General features: G+C 40.4%; 1 protein-coding gene across 6 annotated transcripts in view; it reads right to left on the reverse strand.

The window, feature by feature from the left end:
• Positions 1 to 20992, reverse strand: part of htr4 (5-hydroxytryptamine receptor 4) — a 153097-nt gene that overhangs the window by 40250 nt on the left and 91855 nt on the right. For 5 of the 6 annotated variants that reach the window (XM_019255201.2, XM_027277708.1, XM_019255203.2 and 2 more), the window contains exons 5-6: positions 12524 to 12677; positions 8034 to 8602 (exon numbers count right to left, since the gene is read on the reverse strand). In XM_019255201.2, the coding sequence (XP_019110746.1) occupies positions 8034 to 8602; positions 12524 to 12677 (723 nt within the window). Of the gene's footprint in view, positions 1 to 6505; positions 6868 to 8033; positions 8603 to 12523; positions 12678 to 20992 lie in introns of those variants that run through there. The other variant, XM_027277857.1, reaches the window with a different exon arrangement.

Raw genomic sequence — 20992 nt, forward strand, 5'->3', positions numbered from 1 at the left:
TTACCCATGTGCCCCATATTAATCGATATTTATGCTTAATAAAAGCAATTATTGTTGGTGCAAGAAGTCATTTGACATTCATACATCGTAATAAAAAGAGTTTCTGGGATGATGGACGGCCTGTAAAAGCATTTGCATGCAGGGATTATTTGAACATAACCACAATCTGTCTCAAGTGTTAAATTGTTTTCACTCTGTCTAACAACATATTTAACTCAACAACCTCATTACCCCCAATTTAACCCAAAAGATATTTCAAGGAGAGTGCTGGGAAATATTCCCCAAGCTGCTTTAGGAGTCCATTAAATTTTGCAGACCTACTTCCTGTTTTAAAATTTGACACACTTTTTTTTGCCATGCTCTCCGGGTGTCTGTGTGGGTTTCCTTCAGGTGCACTGGTTTCCCCCACCATCAGTGCACATATGTTAGGTTTGTTTCCTTAACCAAGACACTGAAGTTGGTCCCCTGGGCACGGCACTGCTCATAATACTTAATATGGAAAACTTGAAGTTTGTTTACAACATGTGTGAAGGTCTCGTATTCCTCACCCAATGGACCCAATGGAGTAAAACTGTGTGGTAACTCATGGAAATGGTGGCCAAACCTATAGAAGAGCAGTCATGTTTAAGTAATCTCATCAGTGTCAGAATTAAAACGTTCTTCACACCAGAGACACATCAATCCTGCTGCTCTGTGTGTCTTCATCGGCCGCTTCAGTTTCTTGATGTATCTCAGATGTCAGCCGTCTGATCTTAATTAGTATCCTTCTGAATTAGTAACTTAAGCAAACCAACTGAAGCTGGGAACCACAGACCTTTCTGCATATTCATTTTTTCTTTGCATGGGACAAACACCATCTTTCTACCTGTGACTGTACATCACCACAATCATTGCCAGCACTACTACTGTTACTGTAAGACAAACAAAACAATGTTTTCTTTCTGTTTTCTTGGATCTTGCTTTTTACATTTTAATGTCAAACTAGACTTAATGTTTTTATGTCTGATAACTGTCTTTGATATCAACAAGCTGCAGCATGGATTTTATCAAAGAATTCCTTTCATATGGTTTCAATCCATCAGTATTAAATCTTAATACGCACTGTTACTGTGAGACTTTGAGTTTGCGTTGGGTGACTTACGATGAATGTTTGTGTTTCACTGTATCGCTATCCCATAAAGGATCTCTTGTTTTATTAAAATTATTTCATATCCGCTTGTTTTGACTAAATAAAGGTTGTGCACGCTCCCCAAAAACTGTTAAAGAAGTGATGCAGCGGGGCGGTCGGTAGCGTAGTGGGTTAAGCAGCCGCCCCGTGTGTGGAGGCTATAGTCCTCGCTGCAGCTGGCCCCGGTTCGAATCCCGCATCGGACGGTCATTTACTGCATGTTACTCCCCCTCGCTTCCTGTCTATCTTCAGCTGTACTATCATTAAAGGCATAAAAGGCCCAAAAAATAAGTGATGCAGCGATCCATCATGTTGAGGGGCGGGAGCTTTCTCCAATATTTGCATTTTTAGGTGAAATATTGAATAGTATCACCTCCACAGGCCTGAGAAGGGCAAGCCTGTGGTGAGGAGTCTCAAGTTGGCAACGGGCCTAAAAGGTTGCGACACATTGCTGTAAAGATGAATTGTTGCCGTGTAGAGTTGACAATAGTGATTCGACCTTTATCCAGTTCATGAAAGTTATCACATTGTTTCAAACATCAAGAGACGGTTTTACGGCTGGTTTTATGGCAGATTCTAAAAACAAAGAGATTGAATGGAAGCTACCACAGCCCCGCACGTACACTTTGACTGACATGTGATCTCTGCAGCACCGGGAGTCAGTAGCCATTAATGGAGACAAAAAATACAAAGAACTGACAGACGATTACCGCAATCTGATTACCTCTCTAATTCCTAGTCTATGAAGGAGGAAACAATAAAAACTGATTCAAATTCAATCAGAGCAGCAGAGAGCAGGGACAATGTCTTCAGGTCTTCTGCTTTAGTGGGTTATCATGCTTGATGCAAAAGCAAATTTCCCGATTGGGACACTGCTGTTTCCTGTCATTCCAGCAGCAAAGTTATACGTAACACTTCCAGTTATTGGAAACAACTTGGCAGCCAGCCTCTGTGAATAAATCAGAGGTGAAATCTCACAGCTATGGTGGCAGAATCTGGTCTCGCTTCTTGGGTTATGAGTGTGTATATGCATGCCATTGCATTACAGGGACGTCTGAAATTCACTGTAATATTTTATGTTTTTATTTAGCAGTTTTGTTTCAAATCAGCCTCTTCTCTTTTACCTTGACATTATCCACACAAATCTATAAAAATCCTGAATGTCGTGCATGTCTCTGACACTTTACTGTGATCAACAACCGGAGTAAAGTACAGTTAAGTTATCATGCAATGTGGAGCATTGGCAACCAACAGAAACAGCAGCAACATAAGCACAACACATCTCCTCCTCTGCAGGATTCCTGTATCTTCACACACCAAAGAGCCCAGGCTGGAAAAGTAGAACCTGTCTAAGTGATCATTAGGCGATTGGTATTTATTAACAATCCTGTCAGCCTCCCACTGGTGATTATTTCGTCCGAATGGCCTCTAAAAATCTTTGAAGTAAAAGTGACTTGCAGTGTGTGTTTGTCCTTGCACTGTTGAGTCGTCTTTGTTTGTGTATCCGTGTGTGTTAGCATCATCTTCATCCGTCAAAAGTCTTGAATATTTTTAGTCTGACAGGCCCGCCAAAAGGGACTGAACCTATAACCTGCAAACCCAGCGGTGCACCAATCTATCAGGTGTGCGAGTGTACGAGTTAAACGTGTGTCGGTGACAGGCTATAAACAGAGACAAGCTTAAGGATATGCTGACAGCCCACATGTCCAGTTTCCAGCTTTCCTGGGAGAGTGAAGCGGACTAATAGATGTCCTCCACTATGAAGTCCAGAGGTGTCTCAGCACACTGTGTACGTCCTATCAATAGCACACTAGGAGGCATAATGAGATATTGTGCAGGAAGATACAGATAACTCCTGTCTTATATAAAGGACACAATTATAGTGAAATATTGCCTGTAGATATTTTGCAGAGGTAACAACATGCAGAAATGTCACCAGGCAGGAAACCATTTTATCATGCAAAGTGTGGTAAAACTCATAACATGCTCTGTAGTTAATGATGGCAAGAATGGATATCTGCCAGTAGGGGATATTGATTTCCATTAGTGTTGAACATATTTTCCTGCAGGGATCTTCGATTGACACTGTAGTCTTGAAGACTAGACTCCGAATCTCTGCACATCTTTCCTTTTATTTTGTTTAAAACCTCTCCAGATCTGAAACATCTGTACACCAGGACTCAAAACCAATCACTAAAAGCTGACAGAATGAGAAACACAATGGTTCATTCTTTCTCTTTCGTCAGACGTATGAATCATTTCCACGCGAGAGATCTCATTTGATCCAGTACATGTATTTCATGTGACACATTCACAAGAATGTTGTTGTGAATCACTCGATATTTTATATTCATAGGTTATGCATACAAAATCTACTGCCAGGAAATGTTGCCCTACAGCACCCAGCATCTCAGACCAAAGCAAATGTGCGCCACGGCCACCAGACTCCATTGACAAAACCAGTAATTTTACCTCACACGTAATCTTGAAATACACTTCACACTGGACAGTTTGTTAGTCTTTCTACTGTTCCAACAACCACAAACACTGGTTTGGATGAAATAAACTCTGAATTCCCCAGTTTGATGTGAAAATATGGCAACGTAAGCTAATCATTGGGGACAAATGCTTCTGTCAAAGTACATCCATTAACAGTGATAGATTTAGCCATTTTTTTACTGTTACATCGTTATTGAAAGGATTCCTAGAGAGAATGAGCTTTTTGTGAAAGAGAAAAACACCCAATACATCAATCTTGCTCCATCTTGCTTGGCAAAAAGTTATACCTCATGGAATATTGTAACATTGTTACTTCATTTAAACTGAACAGAAACAAAATAAAACTCACAAAACTATCTTTGTAAGTATTTCCACTGGTTCGACACTCACCAACTTTGGTTTGGTTTGAATAAATCATTAATTTTGCCAACGTAGATGAGAAAAACCAAAGCCATTTCAGTCGCTCTGCTCAGGAGGGAAGCCTTATCACTTTAACACACTTCCACACACTGTATCGTTTTTATAAGGCTCTAGAAGAAAAGAAAACAACGCAGGTTCATTTTTATTAGTCCTCTAATCTATCTTAGTTTCAACCTGGAAGAGGATGAAAAATTAAAATTCCATTACCTAAGGACTAACATCAGAGTTCACATCTGTTTCTGATTAAATATAGTTGGTAATCTACCATGAAATTAAGGACTGAGAACACAGACAGCCTCTGAAAATATTACAAATCACCGCACCGGTGGTCCCCAGGTATTATTATTCCTGTATAAATAATTGTAATGTCATTTCAATAGCTCTCACTTCTGAGTAAAATGAGTGTATAGATGACTACCATATGGGCAGGCTCACTTTAATAGCTTGTTTTCAATCCTCACTTCTCAACAGCTCCCTGGAGGCGGTCCAGAAATGTCAGACAGGGAATGAAAATGTTCTGTCGTACTGTCGACAGACTGGACATTAATTGATCTGAGCTTCTGTGTTGGTGTAAACACACTCACTGATTGCTTACAATGAACTCCAGCTCCATGATGTCTCGGGGTGTCAACACCATTTTAAATAAAAATTGTAAATTCAATATTACCAAAAGCCAGCAACCCCCATATGGTTTCCAACACAGAGTGAAATCACGTACACTTTCTAGAGCTCAAATACAAGTGTCAAAGGATCTGCAGCCTCAGCATGCAAGAGGAAGATGTCTCATGTACTGCACGCTCTGTTTAGTTAAAGTCTAAGGTCTCAAACATATCTGAACATTTCTGTTTTCTCTGGTCCGAAAGAAATAATCTATCATGCAATAAAAGTAAAACTACATCTGTAATTTATGGATTACATTAACCAGTTTAAAATAGGAAAGATAGCACAGATCATTTATAACTTAACCCTCTGGGGTCTGAGCAATCACCCACCATTGCAAAAGGAAATGATAGGGCCACTGATAGTATCTTAAAGAGTTAATTTATAACATCCTGTGATGTCTCTGTACTTGGAGAAAAGAGTGTGAATTATTGTTGTCACTGCCTAAAAGTCTCAAAGGCACTGACTCTTCTTAGAGGAGCTCAAACTGCCTTCACTCAAAGTGAAGGGACATTAAGCATCGCTGACCTTTCTGAAGTGCACTGCATGAGAAAGTAAGAATTAAAAAGTGCTACTGCAGCAAGATAAAGTTTCTGAAAGTCACTGAATGAAAGGCTGCCAGCCACGTTAAATATAGCACTCGTGCAACCTTGTTAGAAACTGTACCTTAAAGAGGTTTGGTGTAAAAATGAACATGATATGCTCAAAGAAGGTTATTTAGGGATTAAGGTTCAATAGATGCTTTAATTCCTGAACAATGAGGAAAATATCTTTCTTTTAAGACTAAACTGTCTAAACACTTCAGCAGTCTCCAGTAACAGAAGACTGTCTCCGGCCTGTATTTACATAAATGACATAATTGTTGTAGATGATCTTCTCTTTCTCAGTCGGAGGAGCTCACAGAGAGAAGAGCTGCTGGAAATTGTGAGACGAGGACGATATCAGAAATACAAATTCCAGACAACAGGGGAAGGATGTTGAATAAAACTGTCACTGGGATGTACTCAAACTACAGGAGATGGGGTGCTTCTTTAAGTGGCTGGGAAATCTTTGAGTGACTTTACGAGTTCATATCTATAAAAAGTGCCCGGGGGGGGGGGGGGGGGGAGCCACACGGCAGCCAACTGTACACAATGCTAAATATACCGGTGTTTTTCACTGTTAAGATGAACACAAATGTGTTTCTGCTTACTAAAATTGGCTGTGGAAGCTTTTCTTAGGTCTAATATGAGCAGGAGAATAAAACAAAAGGGAGGCAGGACTGTTTTCTTTGGCTGAGAATAAACTTTAAAAAGTTTCAATATGAAAAGTAAAGAAGCTGATTGTTTGTAAATTAATTTAAAATGAAAAATGTAAATTTTCAGTTTTTATTAGTCACATTCATGGTTACATCATAGGCCACGAGGGACAGTCAACTGGAAAAAAACAGAACATTTCTGATATACAGGGGCAAAAAAAAATAAATATTAAAAGTGATTCAATGAAACTGGTTTCTTGAAATGGTTCACAGCTTCTTTCATTTATATTTTTCACATTTTTATTATGATTTCATATTTATGATTCTACACTTTTCCAGTAGTTTGTTTTGCTTATGTTTACTAATTCTTTGTATGCAACAACAGCTTTGATCTGATCCTAATTCTCATTTTTTTTTTATCCAATCAAACAATCAGTTATATGCTCTATTTCTTTTTTTTTTAATTATTATTTTCAGCCTTTATTAGACAGTGACAGCTAGAAAAGACTGGAAGGGGGGATGAGGCCGCAGGTTGAAATCTAACCCAGGACTCAGCCTCAGTACATGGGGGACAAGCTCTACCAGATGAGCTACACTGGCGCCCCTCATGCTCTGTTTCATAACAGCAACTCGCCTTTCCGTTGAGTTCCAACTAAGAAATACAGACGATTGAAGTCGATGTGCTCTGATTGCAAAAGGCCAACGCTAAAGTCGATTTATCATCTTGGTATCATCTCTTAATCTGTTGTAGCAAGTCTCCTCTCTAATTAACTGTCTTGTTTGTCTCTCATTTTTAAATGAGACTGAATATTTGTATCATTTGCAGGCCGCTGTAGTGCTTGTGGAAGATCATCACCGATCTGCCATTGCCTCATTCGTCATTCTTGAATAGAGATAGGATCACAGAGGAGGGAGAGAAGAAAATATGCAATACGTCACGACGATGTACACGTTAAACCTCATAGTCTTATCATGGCCAAACATGTGCTCTATGTTTAGAAACAGTAATGGGTCGGGAGAGTAATGGGTCAAGACCGTGTATTCGAAAGCGAAGAGACCGGAGAGGATATTTACAGAGATAAAGTCGTGTCTATAACATCTAAAAACAAATCATTTTTTTATCACGATGTGCCGCTGCTACTTGCCTTTTGACCCCGCTGAACATTATTCAGGAAATGTCTGCGGTGATTACTGTACGCAGGACAGATGAACGATAAACAGCTCACTCTGTATTCCGTGAGATTACTCCTGCGATGTCCATATGAGGAAATCATGAGAAACTGAAGATGGAGTCTGGATTGAGTAGATACAGCAACCCAAAAACTGCAACTATGGCTGTAAAGATTCATTATCTGAGAATAGAGGGGTGACATTTTAAGAGAATAATCTATACCGTTATCAGAAAAAGTCATAACATGATATTTTGCATGATATATTCTTGTATTATAATGCTCTACTATGACATGGTTCTTTCCGTGTTCTCAGTCGCTCCATGAGTGCTGATATAGAGAATAACAGCACTGAGACTTTTACCTACATGCATTGTAACCATTTTGGCAATGGGCAACCTTTAAATTGAAACTATTAGCTGATAATAAACCTGATCAGCCACCATCAGTAATCAATACCCAACTATTAATCCAACCGACTAATAGCAGACAACATCAGGCAACCTTATCATACTTGACAGTTACCTAGTATTTCTGTAGTGGTGACGAAATGTTGAACATATTCGCAGTTTGAATTAGACTAAAGATCTCTGTGCTGTGTGAACACGATCAATGACAATGGCTGAGAGAGGCGTGCGAATCACAGGCGTACAGATATTCAGCAGAGCAGCATTCATGTGATGAAAGCACACAGAAGCTCCAAATACAAAACACAAGACGACACAATCTTTACATCCACTGAGGAAATAAAACAGGATCATCACACTAAGATACACAAATACGTTTGATTTCTTTGTTATAATTTCACTTTGAGTAGCGTTTCATGCCAGACAACATGGATCCAGACCCGAACACACACAAAAAGATTTGAGGAACTTACTTGAGTACATGTGTGGAGCCGTTGATCTGCGTGGCCGTGCAAGGAGCGTTGGCCCCCAGGATGGACGGCCTGCGGTACCTCTTCCTTCCACAGCACAGGATGATGAGGAAGGCACGGCGGAAGGACTTGTTGAGGAAGGCGTAGAGGATAGGGTTCAGCATGGAGTTGATGTAGCCTAACCAAAGACAGGCCGCCCACAGCTGGTCTGGCACTGTGTAGTCTATAAAGGGGTCCACCACGTTGGTGACGAAGAACGGCGCCCAGCAGAGGCAGAAACACCCCATGATGATGCACAGAGTCTTCGCCGCTTTAGTTTCTGTTCGCATGCGGTGGTTGCGTTGATGGTCAGCGGAGTCCGCGCCAGAAGTACCTGCTCCTCCCGCCCGCTGCAGCATGCTGATCTGCAGGGCGTGTGCACGGGCTGTGACGTAGATCCTCTGGTAGGCCAGCACCATAAGGACCAGAGGGATGTAGAAGGCCACCACAGAGCAGGTGAGGGCGTATGGCTTGTTGACCATGAAGACACAGGATGTGGAGTTACTGCCCTCGCTGTGGCGCCTCTCCTCAATCTGATAAAAAAAGAAAAGCCACATCAGAGAGTAGCAGCAGTTAGAGACGCAACTCAAGTCAAGACTCAGAGATACTGCTGCTGCAAGAGAAGCGCGTAGTATAAAGAATGGATGCTGTATGCGTCAGGTCACCAATTAGTTTAAGGCTGTCACCATGTTGGCAGTCCTGCCTCTTCTTGTCAGTGATTTCCTGCTCAGTCGGTGAGTTGAAACTAAATTTAATCAGACTGAGTTGTACTTTCAGTTGACTGTTAACATTAGCCCATTCTGACAAGCTTGGGAGTCTTGGAAGACCTGAATGATCAGATTCTCTCATATGAATTTGATCATATATCAATCCAACAGTTTCAGTGATTTTATTTTGAAATAAAGAGAATAGATGGAACTATTTAAACAGCTAATGATTGGTATGTGTGTAATTAGTAATTAGGCACTGAGATAAAGTATGATGTCAGTATGTTGGCAGCAACAAGTGAGGGCATAGGCGATGGGTCGACCTTTGAAAAAAAACCTCCTTTAACCAACAGTCAGTTGGCCAGTCTTTCGGTAATTAGTTGGCAATTAGACTAAAAAAGTAAAAAAAAAAAAACCAGCTGCTCCAGAAAGTAATCTGAGTACTGTAATGTATTTACAAACTGAATTCTGTAGCACAGTTATCCTATTAGCCTGTAGTGGTAAAAAAAGTTATTTCATGCTTTGCTAAACTTAAAATTAAAATGCAACCGACCTGAAACAGATTAATATTACAGCCATGCACAAATGACTCAATTCAATCATATGCACGCACACATGCATGACACACACACACACATAGAAATGCACACACTGGCACATGCATCAATTACAGTAAAATATGGATTTTTAAGAATAAACAGTTTGTAGAAATGAGTCCCCAGGTATCTACATGTGTCAAGCTGCCGGACAGCTCTGACCTGCTATACGCCATGAAGTCCAGACTTCATGACAACCCACTTAAAGTCCCACGCTCTCCTCAGCTGAGACTCCATAGTAAAAAAAAAAAAAAAAAAGGGGAACACGGCTCCTGAGGGAGAAGGAGGCTCTGCACGTCACCATTAATCACAATGAAGTCCCATCCCTGTTTTTACTCCGCTATCATCTCATCTCTGTGGGAAACTACAGCTCAGGGCTATGAGATGAATAATGCACAGATCGGTCTATATTACTGCGAGGACAGGATCCCTCGTGTGTGAAACTGAAGTTGTTGTTATTTTTTTATGAATAGGCTGGCATGTTTAAGTGCATTCAGCGTTAAAGTTACTGCCCTGCTGCATGAATGCACACGAGTAAGAGTAAAGTGTGTAGAAATAGGACAAAACAGATGAGCACAGTGAGATATAGATTGAGAGGGAACCCCGGGAGAAGTTCTTCTCACTGATTCTCTATTAATCTTTTGAGCTATAGAAAGCTATAATTATTTTTTGTTTTGTTTTGCAAATCATCTCAAAAAATGTCTGTTGTTCCAAACTCTTTAAAACCCCACACTCCCACACAGATTGCACATGTGGGAAAATTCTACCATCTTTACACCATATTAGTGTCAAGTGACTGCTAATTATCTAAACACGCTAAGACGCGTCGCAACCGCAATAAGAATGAGCCGATGGCTGAAATAAATCATTGAAAAAAATGATTTATTTATGGCTACAAATTTGAAAAAAAAAAAAACGTCTTACAATCTTCGAATCAAGGTGTCAAATAAGATTTTATTTTAATTTTATGGAGGGTATTTTGACCTCACATGAACATATGAAGGTAGATCTGTCATTGTTTAATGAATGTCAAAAGAAGGCCACGGTGGTTATTCTTTATCATTAATCTGCTGAATACAAAGAAACTCGTGAATGGGCTTGATCTGAACATATTTCACTGGCACACACCTGCGTTCTGGTTGCTTTGTTCAGTTTTGGAGCTGTAGTTTGTGCCAGAACTGACTGACTAACCAGAATATTCAACAGCTCTAATTAGACCCAAAGAGAGACGCTGCCACTGCTGCTGCTGCTGCTGCTGCTGCGCTAACTTTAGACTGCTAAACTTCTGAGTGTGCGTTAGAAAAGACATGAACACAGAGGTGTGTGTGTGTGTGTGTGTGTGTGTGTGTGTGTGTGTGTGAGATGTGTGTGTCACTGCCAACGCTGCCAAAAATAAGCCAGCCCGTCCTCCTGATGACAGTCAGCTCGGGAAGTAACTTTCGCTGGCGTTCGGATAAAAGCAGACAGGGGCGAGCGAGGTTAACAGTGGCTGGGGACTCTCTCTCTCTCTCTCCATCCTCTGCGACTTTGTTTGCACACCTGTCTGCGTGTCTCTCTCCTCTCTCTATACGGGTTTGTTTTTTTAGTCATCACACTCTTCTTCTCTTTACTCTTCCTCAAACTTTTCATTAATAAATCTGCATAAACAAAGTCTCTCAGACGTCGATGCAGTCAGTAATCTGATGTTTAATGTTTAATCAAGCTTGAAGGATGAGAAGTCAGAAATAAAGTCAAGAAGAGCGTAAACTCTTCATCGTTTAGTGTCTGATAGGTGGAAAATTGGTTTTATACTCTGGGAAGCCAACACTGGATGCATTTGCTCCCTGTGCTTTGTCTTTGTAATAAGAATCTGCAGCAGCTCCTTAGCTGAGGCAAGAGAATAATGAATTACTGTAATCTAGTCTTGAAGACACTAAAGCATGGGTTCATATTTCAGCACTTTTCCAATGATAAAGTACTGTATGTCCAAACAATGCACAATTGTACACATTTCCAGACAAGACAAAGTGATCTCTATAAACAGATTTGTGCATGTGAATGCAGAATTCGTAGTTAAAGGAGCAGGACTCTGGCACCAGAAGCATGCTGGTTTCCTTTTGTGTTAAGTCGTATTGATCGGTCACAGTTCAGCGGTCTTTGGTTGCAAGTTACCTGCCTCCATGTGCAGATATTAGTTCATAGAGATTAACAGAAATATGTTTTTATCATCATGTTTTACGTATCAAGTTGATAATCAGACTTTAGGGGAAGTTGTGGCCGTTGGCTACACCAGCAGTACAGAAACGAAGCCAAATGCTTCTTCAGACGATTGCACACTGGGTTTCTGATATTGACAGATAAGTTCTTTAGAGGACCAATGATAAGGACTTTGGACCTCTTTCTCCTCATTCTACCTCCGAAATTTTGAAAAATCAATGAGCTCAATATGAGTGAAGCTTCAGTGTTTTATTTATTATTATTATTTTTCCTGACTCCATAATTTGAAAGACTTTTAGAGGCATGTGGGGAATAAAGTACCCCCTATTTAAGAAAAAAACTAAATCTAAATTCAGTGAACCTTGAGTTAAACTCTCATTTCCAGGGACAAGAATTAGAAAGAAAGCAGGTTTAAAACACAGACCTGGAAGCTTTGTGCGAGACTCTGATACCTTCAAACTGTCTGTGAGTTTCAGAGACGGCGTTTTCCTCCTTCTCGTCTCATTCGGTTTGCATGTGACTTAAACAAACCTCAGTGCACAAACAAAGCTCTTATAACACTGACTCACCCATCGAATGCTTTACATATTCAGCTCGACACCACGTCTGTGGTGTCAGTGGCCTTCTCCCTCTGTCTCTGTGTCTGACATGTTGATGCTGTTTCCATAGCGAGAATAAAGCATTTCCTCCTTCTTATAAACAGTGCTCCCATCCATTACAATTTGTTTCTGTAGACTCTAATTGTTTTCTTTTTATGTTTATGTAAAACATGTTTTGTTGTTCTGTTTTTCCTCTCCTCCTCTCCAGGGAACTCCATTATACCATATACCATCATAGACATCCAGTGGAGATATTTTCATATTTTCTCCATCTCCATCCAACAGTTTCACGATGGATTTCCCATGGTGTACACACACACACACACACTACACATGGACATGCACACAGTACTTACAAGGTGGTCGATGCCGATGCTGTTCCAGCCCTGCATTATAGGCAGGAAAGAGATGAAGGTAGGAATAACCCAACAGCCGCCGATCATCAGAGCCACTCGCATGGGCGTCATTTTGTTCCGGTAGACCAGAGGCTGGCAGCAGATAGCGTAGTACCTGCAGGCAAATGATAAACGGGATAACCAATCAATGCAGCCACGCACAAAAGGTGGTGGCGACGGATAACAAGCTATGAGTGGACGGAAGAGTTGCACAAAACTTTTATAAGTGATTAGAGGCATTCAGCTCTAGTTCATCCATTAATTCATGTTTTTTTCTTTTCATGTATTTCAGCAGAAATGGACACCATTGAAATACTTGTTTATTTCTGGAGTTTTCCACCGTCACTCAGTCCCTCTGCCTTTGTCTCTTTTACATTTTTAATTAGCTTTTTTTTTCTTTTTGGCAAGACAAGAGACAGAGAGTGTTCGCTGCCAAAGTATTTGCAAAAAAAAATATACGCCAAGAGACAATAATTAAGCACTAGAACATTTTCAAAATTCAAACGTCGCCCCGTTTTCCCCTCGTGTCCCGTTCTCCGAGTACCCCCTCTCATCATCTCGGTGCCTCTTTTTGTGAGATTATATTCATTTTTCATTTCTCCATGATTACAGCTCTCTCTCTCTCACTTTGTGCCATCATCTCTCCCTCTTTGTGTTACACGTCTCAGCTCTTTTTCTCCACATTTCTTTCTTCCACTTTGGAGGATGCCGGGAGCTAAATAACTGTCCTGACATCGCCACATCTCCATCAGTGGCAACCGTTTTTTCTCCTTTAAAGACTGAGTCAGTGGATTTAGTTAGTTTGCCTCGGTCGCTGCGTTGCTGTAGATGTTCAGTTTGTCAACTGCAGCGTCCCGTCACTCGTACTGCGTGACTGTTGTGAGTTTGACAAGAAAACGCCTTGACTGACTTGCTACAGACACATTGTCACTTGATGCTTTCAGGGTACTTTTAAGAGATGCTTTCTAGGCCTGCAAGTGAGTCTCTGATTCTGGATGCATCGGGTTTTGTGTGGAGGATTCTTTTAAAGAACTTTTAAAGTCAGCATTCACTGTCTTCCACCCACTCTGACCCAGATCTGTCTCTTTTATTGTCTTTCTTCCATTTCTCTCTAGTCGATGCCAAAAAGCAGAGCAGCTTGGACATTAACAAATGTTCTTTCAAATAAATGAAACAAACTGGATTTTGCTCGTTTCCGCTGATCCTGCACAACATGGTTATTTTGAAACAGGAGAAGCTGAATGAGCACGTTTTAATTTAATTGTTTTATACATCTACATGTCTTTCTTAATTTGTATCTTACTCACTACCTAACACACACATTCAGTTTGACTCTGACTGTGTGTGTGGATGTGTGTGTGTGTGTGTGTGTGTGTGTGTGTGTGTGTGTGTGAGCTTGATATCAATCAGTACAGCAGGAATTCCCAGCATGCTGCCGGCTAGTGATATCGCTAAAGGAACGCTGTGGCTGAACTGCATGAATGGAATCACACGGATGGCAGAGAAAAACGATGAATGAGTGCAGGGAGAGGGAGAGGAGGACTAAGAGAGACAGATGGTGAGAGAAAAGAGAGGAAGAAGAGACAAGCAAGACGAGGGGGGAAAAAAAAGAAAAAAGCAGGAGAGATAAGTTGAGAAGGATGACAGGAAATGGAGACAGGGATTAATCCCTTTATAGAAAAGCTCAAATGACAGATGCTGCATTGCTTACTGTAACAAATCCTCTCTCTCATCTGTAATTTTACCTGCCTGCATGGTCAGTGACTGCATGTGTGTGTGTGTGTGTGTGTGTGTGTGTGTGGAGACACTAAGCACTCAGATCTGTTCCAGTGCGATAGGAAACAGATGAAGTTGACCAACCGAGCCATTCAGACCTCCATTACACTCTAACCTGTGTGTGTTTGCTCATGTGTGCTTTTGCGTATGATGTATGGATGTGGATGTGAATCCACGTCATCAGTGCGGTCATGACTTTCTGTTTGTATGCATGTGAGCATAGAGCTGCATGACCGAGTGCAGTTTTCTACAAAATATCATGGAAAATTCCCTTTCCATGTTCCATGTTTTTAAGCGCTGCAATGTGCGACCAAGGGCTAAATGCCTGGAGAAAGCTAAAAACATTCCAGTCTGTCTTTCTGTTTCGATCTTTCCTGACCTTGTTTTCTTGGAGAAATGATCCCACTGAATTGATCAAATCATCAGGTAAGATCGTCTTTTACCTGACAGAGATCAAAACCAACAGGATTTATAATTACATACTTTGGTCCATCTGACCTCCAGTCAAGTCAAGTTGGTTGTAACTTTGCTTGGAATTACATGATGTTACCAAACTCTATGACTTAATGATAAAAATCAATGCAGCCATGCTCTTAATTATGCATAACTTTAACCCTTTATAGAATGAGTGAGTTTACGGCAGTTTTTGGAACTTCCACGTTGGCTCCAATTAGGGATGTACTGATTGTGAAATTCTGGGCCAATACAGATACCGATGTCTATAATAACAACTCGACCGATCGCCAAAGCCAATGTTTTTTCTTTGTTACATGTATTGCAAACTGCATAATGTGGATCTTTCTCGAAACGTCTCAGAAGCATCTCTATGACTAAACGCTCACTTCTGAAAAGTTTCATGCAGGACGGACCGAAACCGCGGCGCGTACATGACGTGCCAGAGACGTGTGCAGTGGGGTTTCAGAGCCTCAAAAAAAAAGGAAAAAAGAAAGATTTCTTCTCAGCACAGGGTTCATGCGACATGTAAATCAACATATAATCATCGGCCACTGCCATTAGTGAATGTCATCCTTATTTGCCAATTCGGCCGATGGCAGTTAAAGGAGGCGAACATCGGCCGATGTTGATGTTCAGCCGATGCATCGGTGCATCCCTAGCTTCAATTCACAGCTACGAAGGTTACCGCTTGACACAAGCACAACTCAAAAGAATGTTACTCGTTTCATTGTCTCCAGGTGTTCCAATAGACAATTAATGCGGCCATAAAGGTACTTGATTAATCATGAGAATGATTGACAGTTTAATTATATAGTAAATAATCGTGTAGATTAAGCCTTCCTAAGATTAAATATCTAACACCCAAACTCATCCGCTGAGGTTTCGTATTTTTATACCCTTTGCTTATCCTCCGAAGGTTGACTGAACACCGGGCTCTGCAGCAGCAGTATTAAAGCTAATCCAGTTTATCCCATCGTCAGTCACTGTTGATGTTTTGCAGCCTCCCCTGCTAGGTCCTACCTCATTACCTACTTGCGGTGCATGGCATTTCACAGCCATCAGTAATTTGGAGTGGCTGTGTATACTGTGTGTGGTCTGCATGTGCTGTGGCATTAAAAAAGGTCAAGAGACCCTTTCTATTTGGACTGCCAAAATAGCCGTGTTGAAAGGTTGCAAATGGATTCTTTTAAGGATCCCCCCCCACCCCCTTAAGTGTCTCCAACACAAGTATTCTTGCATTATCCGAAAACAAGCATCCATACGCACAAACATGCACGTGGAGAAAAGCCTGCACACACAACCCCCCAGATGTTTAAATACATACAAAGGACCAATAGTATGCATGGATGTACAAAGGCACATACACACACATTAACGTAGGGAAGATTAGAAGCAGACGTGTTGCGGTCGAATGGCAGCATGTTCTGAGCACTTTAAATGGCCCCCGTTTCCTTTTGATCTACAAAACATCTCTCTCTGTTTATTTCTGACATTTTTATTCAGACGTTATTTATATGGACGCCGGGTTCTGAGAACAGTTAAACCCAAAGTACGTTGTTGCATTCCATGTTCACACATCGCTGAGAGACATTCGGGGTTTTCTTCACCTCAAACACGCGAGAAGGTTTTCTGACCAGATGGCGACCAGTTTTAATACTTCACTACCCATTCAATTTCAGACATTCACCATGATTAAACATGCATGAAAGAAAGCATGTTTTGGAATAAAGGTCCCATATTGTAGAAGGTGAGGTTTCCATTTGAAATGTTGCCTTAAAACCATCATATGGTTGTGATATTGGTTGTGACATGGACGAAGCATCAACAGAATAGCTGACCTAAGACGTCTTGATTTAACCCTGACCCTGAGGAAAGGTAGGAAAAATATACAGTGGCATTTTCTATAAATGTTACAGAGCAGCTAGTACACCTACAACAATGCAACCTTGGTGAATTAAAAAAGCAGCGAGAGCAACAACAACAATAGCACAACACACATCAGCGTTGCCCTATCTTTGGACAGTTTTGATGACAAATGATATAAAAAGGTAGTTCAGTGTCATGCTGATAAGTGGCTTAAGGGCTGATAAATTGCAGAATTCATGCAGGCTCCACATTAAGTACCCATTAATTTAAATATCTTTCATTATATAAGAGGTTGTCTGAAGGTTTTGCTGTTATAACGAGGCTCTGTTTGTCCTTTCAGTGGAAATAGTTTCCCTCTGACTCTGGTTCACTTTAGTCCACCTTCACACCATTTTGTTTACCTTCTGGTCTTTAATGTGGCTTTCAGCGAATGAGTGTATAAATATGATTTTATCTTATTTCATGTTGACTCTCATCTCTTCTTTCTTAGTCTTTTTCTTCTTAATCTTTACAGCACCTGTCTCTTCCTTAATTTACACCATTCTTTATCAGACAGTAATGTCACACATCCTGCAGAAACAAACACACTTGAATGAACTTGAGAATTCTTGTTAACTTCCTTTCCATCCTTGAGTTTAGACAATGACTTAAAGAACCAGTGTGTACTATGTGATGTAGGAGTTAGTTGCAGTTCCTTGAACAGCCAAGTGGGGCTGACGACGGAACAAGTCAATTTCCATAAGGCCCAATATTAAAATGCCCAACTTCACGGCAGAGATAAACATGTATTAGGGGTTGTTATAATGTGTATAGTTGATATTTACTGTAATTTCATTCAGACAAACGTTCCTGCACACAAAAAGAATTCAGGCAAAGAATTATTTGGTTTGGCATCAGGCACTATATAATCATCGGTATCTGAGATGAATTAAAGTGACTCCAAATATGAATCCATGAAATGATGAATGACTCAAGTTCCATCTCTTATATTTCTCTATCTACCTATTTCCCCCTCTCTCTCTCTGTGTGTCACTTTATCTCCCTCTCAGTTTTCCTGTGTTTCTGTCTCAGTCTGAATGCCTTTGTGTTGGAGCATCCTCCTTGTGGCAGTTCTGGTATTTTTAGTCCTAATTCGTTTCCATTCCGCCCTTTTCAGCATCTTCAGCTTATTGTGGGTGAATGAGAAGCTTTATCCTGCAGCTGTTCACTGGTTTTCTATGTTCTCTTACTTTCTCCCTGTTTTCTCCCGCACTTCCCCTTCTCTATTTCCCTCTGTATCTGTCTCTTTTATTTCTCTTTTCTCTGTCACACAACCTCATGTTGTCTGTCAGCCAAGTTCTTATGGCAGAAATACACCGGGGGCAACAGATGTTTCTTTTTCTCTGCACGACGAGCATCAAGTGACATTTCAAAGCTGCATATTTTCTTCTGCTTTCACTTTCTTTCTTTCTTTCTTTCTTTCTCTTTCTTTCTTTCTTTTTTTTTAATTCAGTGTTTATTTTCACCTCTGACCTGTTGAGAAGAAAGCTACAAGAAGATGAAAAGTCAGATGAGAAAGTCATCACAGCAGGACAAACACAAGTGTAAATAATATGAATCTCATACAGCTGCTTTGATTTCAAGGTCCTTGTGTTCCACATACTGGTTCACTGTCATGACTTTCTAGAGACACTTAATACAAGGAACACATGGTTATTGTTGTTGTCAACACCTGTGCTTCTCTCAAGTCAAGTCAAACTGTCTGCTGTGAAAAAGGCCTAATGTAAGGAGTTACAATGGAGTGTCTAGTACAGGTCTGAAGGCATACACACCAGTGATGTGCGGGTCCATGTTTGATCGACCCGCACTAACTGAAGTTTTAAACTAACCCGCCCGAACTCGGACTGCAGCAAATAATTGTGAAATATTGTACCCAACCCGCTTCCTGACCCGCATTTTAAAAAGTAGTCTGTACTCTTGATTAACTTCGTAGCGTCATCGGGCTACATAAAACTGGCATTACTGAGTTATTATATTCATTTAAAATGCGGTTTAATAGCATTGCTTAGTTCCATGTGTTGGGAAAATCTGGCTTTTTGTCCCGCATCAAAACTTTACTCGGCATCTTTATTTCAAACAACCCGACCGACCACGACCCGAATATCATTAAAAATATTGTTTGGTGACTCGTGACCCACGGGCACCCGCTCAATTTGGATCAACTGATACACACATATGTTTGAATAGAGAATGTTTTTGCATTTTTCAAAAAGGACACCGCTCCGACAGTGTCCTTGTGGCTCTCATAGATCTAATATACACCCATGATCGGTCCACACGGATCTGATGTAACCTTCTTCACATTAATACATAAAACAATCAGCATATTATTTTTTCTCCAGCTGAAGTTCAACTGGCCCTTTCCTTCTAGTTTCCCAACTGGAAAATTGGTCGTGAGTGGAAACAAGCACTCTGTTTTGCTTTTCTTTTGGTGAATGGAGTTAAAATTTGTGATACATTGAGATGGAAAAATGTCTTTTGTGAGCGACGCCAAAATCTTGATGAGCTACCCTACTGAAACCAAATACAAAGAATTCACGATTTAGTAACGTTCCCAATGTCATATGTACAAAAAGACAACTCCTAGTCCTAAACTTAACAGGTCATACTTCTTTCTATGCATGTAGAGATCCATAGATGACTTTTCCACAGAGAAATAATATAATAAGGAAAAAAACAAACAAAAAGAAAAGAAATACAACTTATAAAAAAACATTATCCAATGCAAGTTTTTGGCAGTCACAGGATAAAATCATCCATAGCTCAATTTCCCCAGCAGCTAACTCAGGTTAAACAAAAATATTAAAACACTCACAATGCTGCTCTGAATTAATAAAAGATGGATGCCACCACCACAAACATGACAAACCTCGGGTGCCAACACAGGCTTGTTGGACCATATTTTTTTTGTCAGTGATGTTTACTCCATGTTGTGTTTCTGTAACACTCTGTCAGCAGCTCAACAGAGCATTCATTTTGGGGTCAGGAAATATTTTCTACATATTGAGTGCTGTGACAATGTTTGACAGCGGTAAAAACATAAGTAAAGAGGCAAAATCTGAGATGACAGTATTTATACGCAGGTAGAAATGCGGCAGAAATGTTTGTCATTTTCTGTTTTTGTGTTTTCCGTCCTTCTAAATTTTTTTTATGTGACGCACTCAAAGATGTCTTATTGTTTCCTTCTGTGCTTCTGCTCTTTGTCTTACAGTAAACAGACGCTTCCTTTTAGAGATTCATAATATACTTGGAAATATGTTGTTTTTGTTCCTGCTCTGTTATTGTCTTGTTTTGTTCCTTTTCTCATAAATCCTGTTTTATTCACGATGCTGGAAGCTACAAATGACATCAACAGCCGTCCTTACCTTTCCCTCTCCTCTTCCTTAAAAGGGATAAACAACTGACTTTCACTCAGTTGTTTCCAGAAACTCTGAAACTTTTTTGGTTTGTTCGTGTAATACAGTACTTATTTTAATGCTGTGGCATAAATCAGTCCAATACATTCCTCACCAATCCTCTCAGTGGTGGTATTGATTGTTTCTGAAAAATAAATTAATCTCTCAAAATGAATAAGATATTAATTTGAAGAGGGACACTGACTCTTTCTCATTGAAGGTCAATCAATCAATTACATTTTTGTGTTTATTCCAAAAAGAAGTCTTCTAAGAGGAGTTGGAGATGTATTTCTTTCTTATTTTTTCTTCAACATATACTGTTTGGTGTCCCTCAAAGTTATTTGATTCCCAGCGCTCCGCCCCAAATGTCACTCAAACAGGCTGTTAGGGGATTCTTAATCTATGCTGATTGGCTGTCAGAGTTAAAGGTCGTAAAGGGTTCAGTATGCTTCAAACAAACCAGTGCGTAAGATTTCTACTACAGAGAACTTTGCGACGTCATAGAAATATGAGCACATATTGTTTGACAGTCCCTCCTGAAAGGCATTCATGGGGTTCCACCTCTGCACACCTGGCCAAGCACTGCAGACACGACACCCTGGAGTCCATCATTTTGAACAGAGAACAGAGATTTCACATGCTGTTTAACAAACCCACAAACACTTCATCTATGGTTCTACGGCATGAGCTGCAGGCGATGTCAACTGCTGAATAGGTTATCTTAGATGCTGTCAGCATCCGTTAGATCAAAACTGGAGAGCATGTCTCCATTGAAAGAAGAGCAAAGAAAGACACTTAAGGCTTTTCTCAATGGAAAAGACATTCGCCGTTCTCCCGACCGGTCTCGGTAAGAGATGGATTACATAATATGGTTCATTTGATCTGATTCATTGAAGTT

Source organism: Larimichthys crocea, chromosome I (assembly GCF_000972845.2).
Source record: "Larimichthys crocea isolate SSNF chromosome I, L_crocea_2.0, whole genome shotgun sequence".
Classification (NCBI taxonomy): domain Eukaryota; kingdom Metazoa; phylum Chordata; class Actinopteri; family Sciaenidae; genus Larimichthys; species Larimichthys crocea.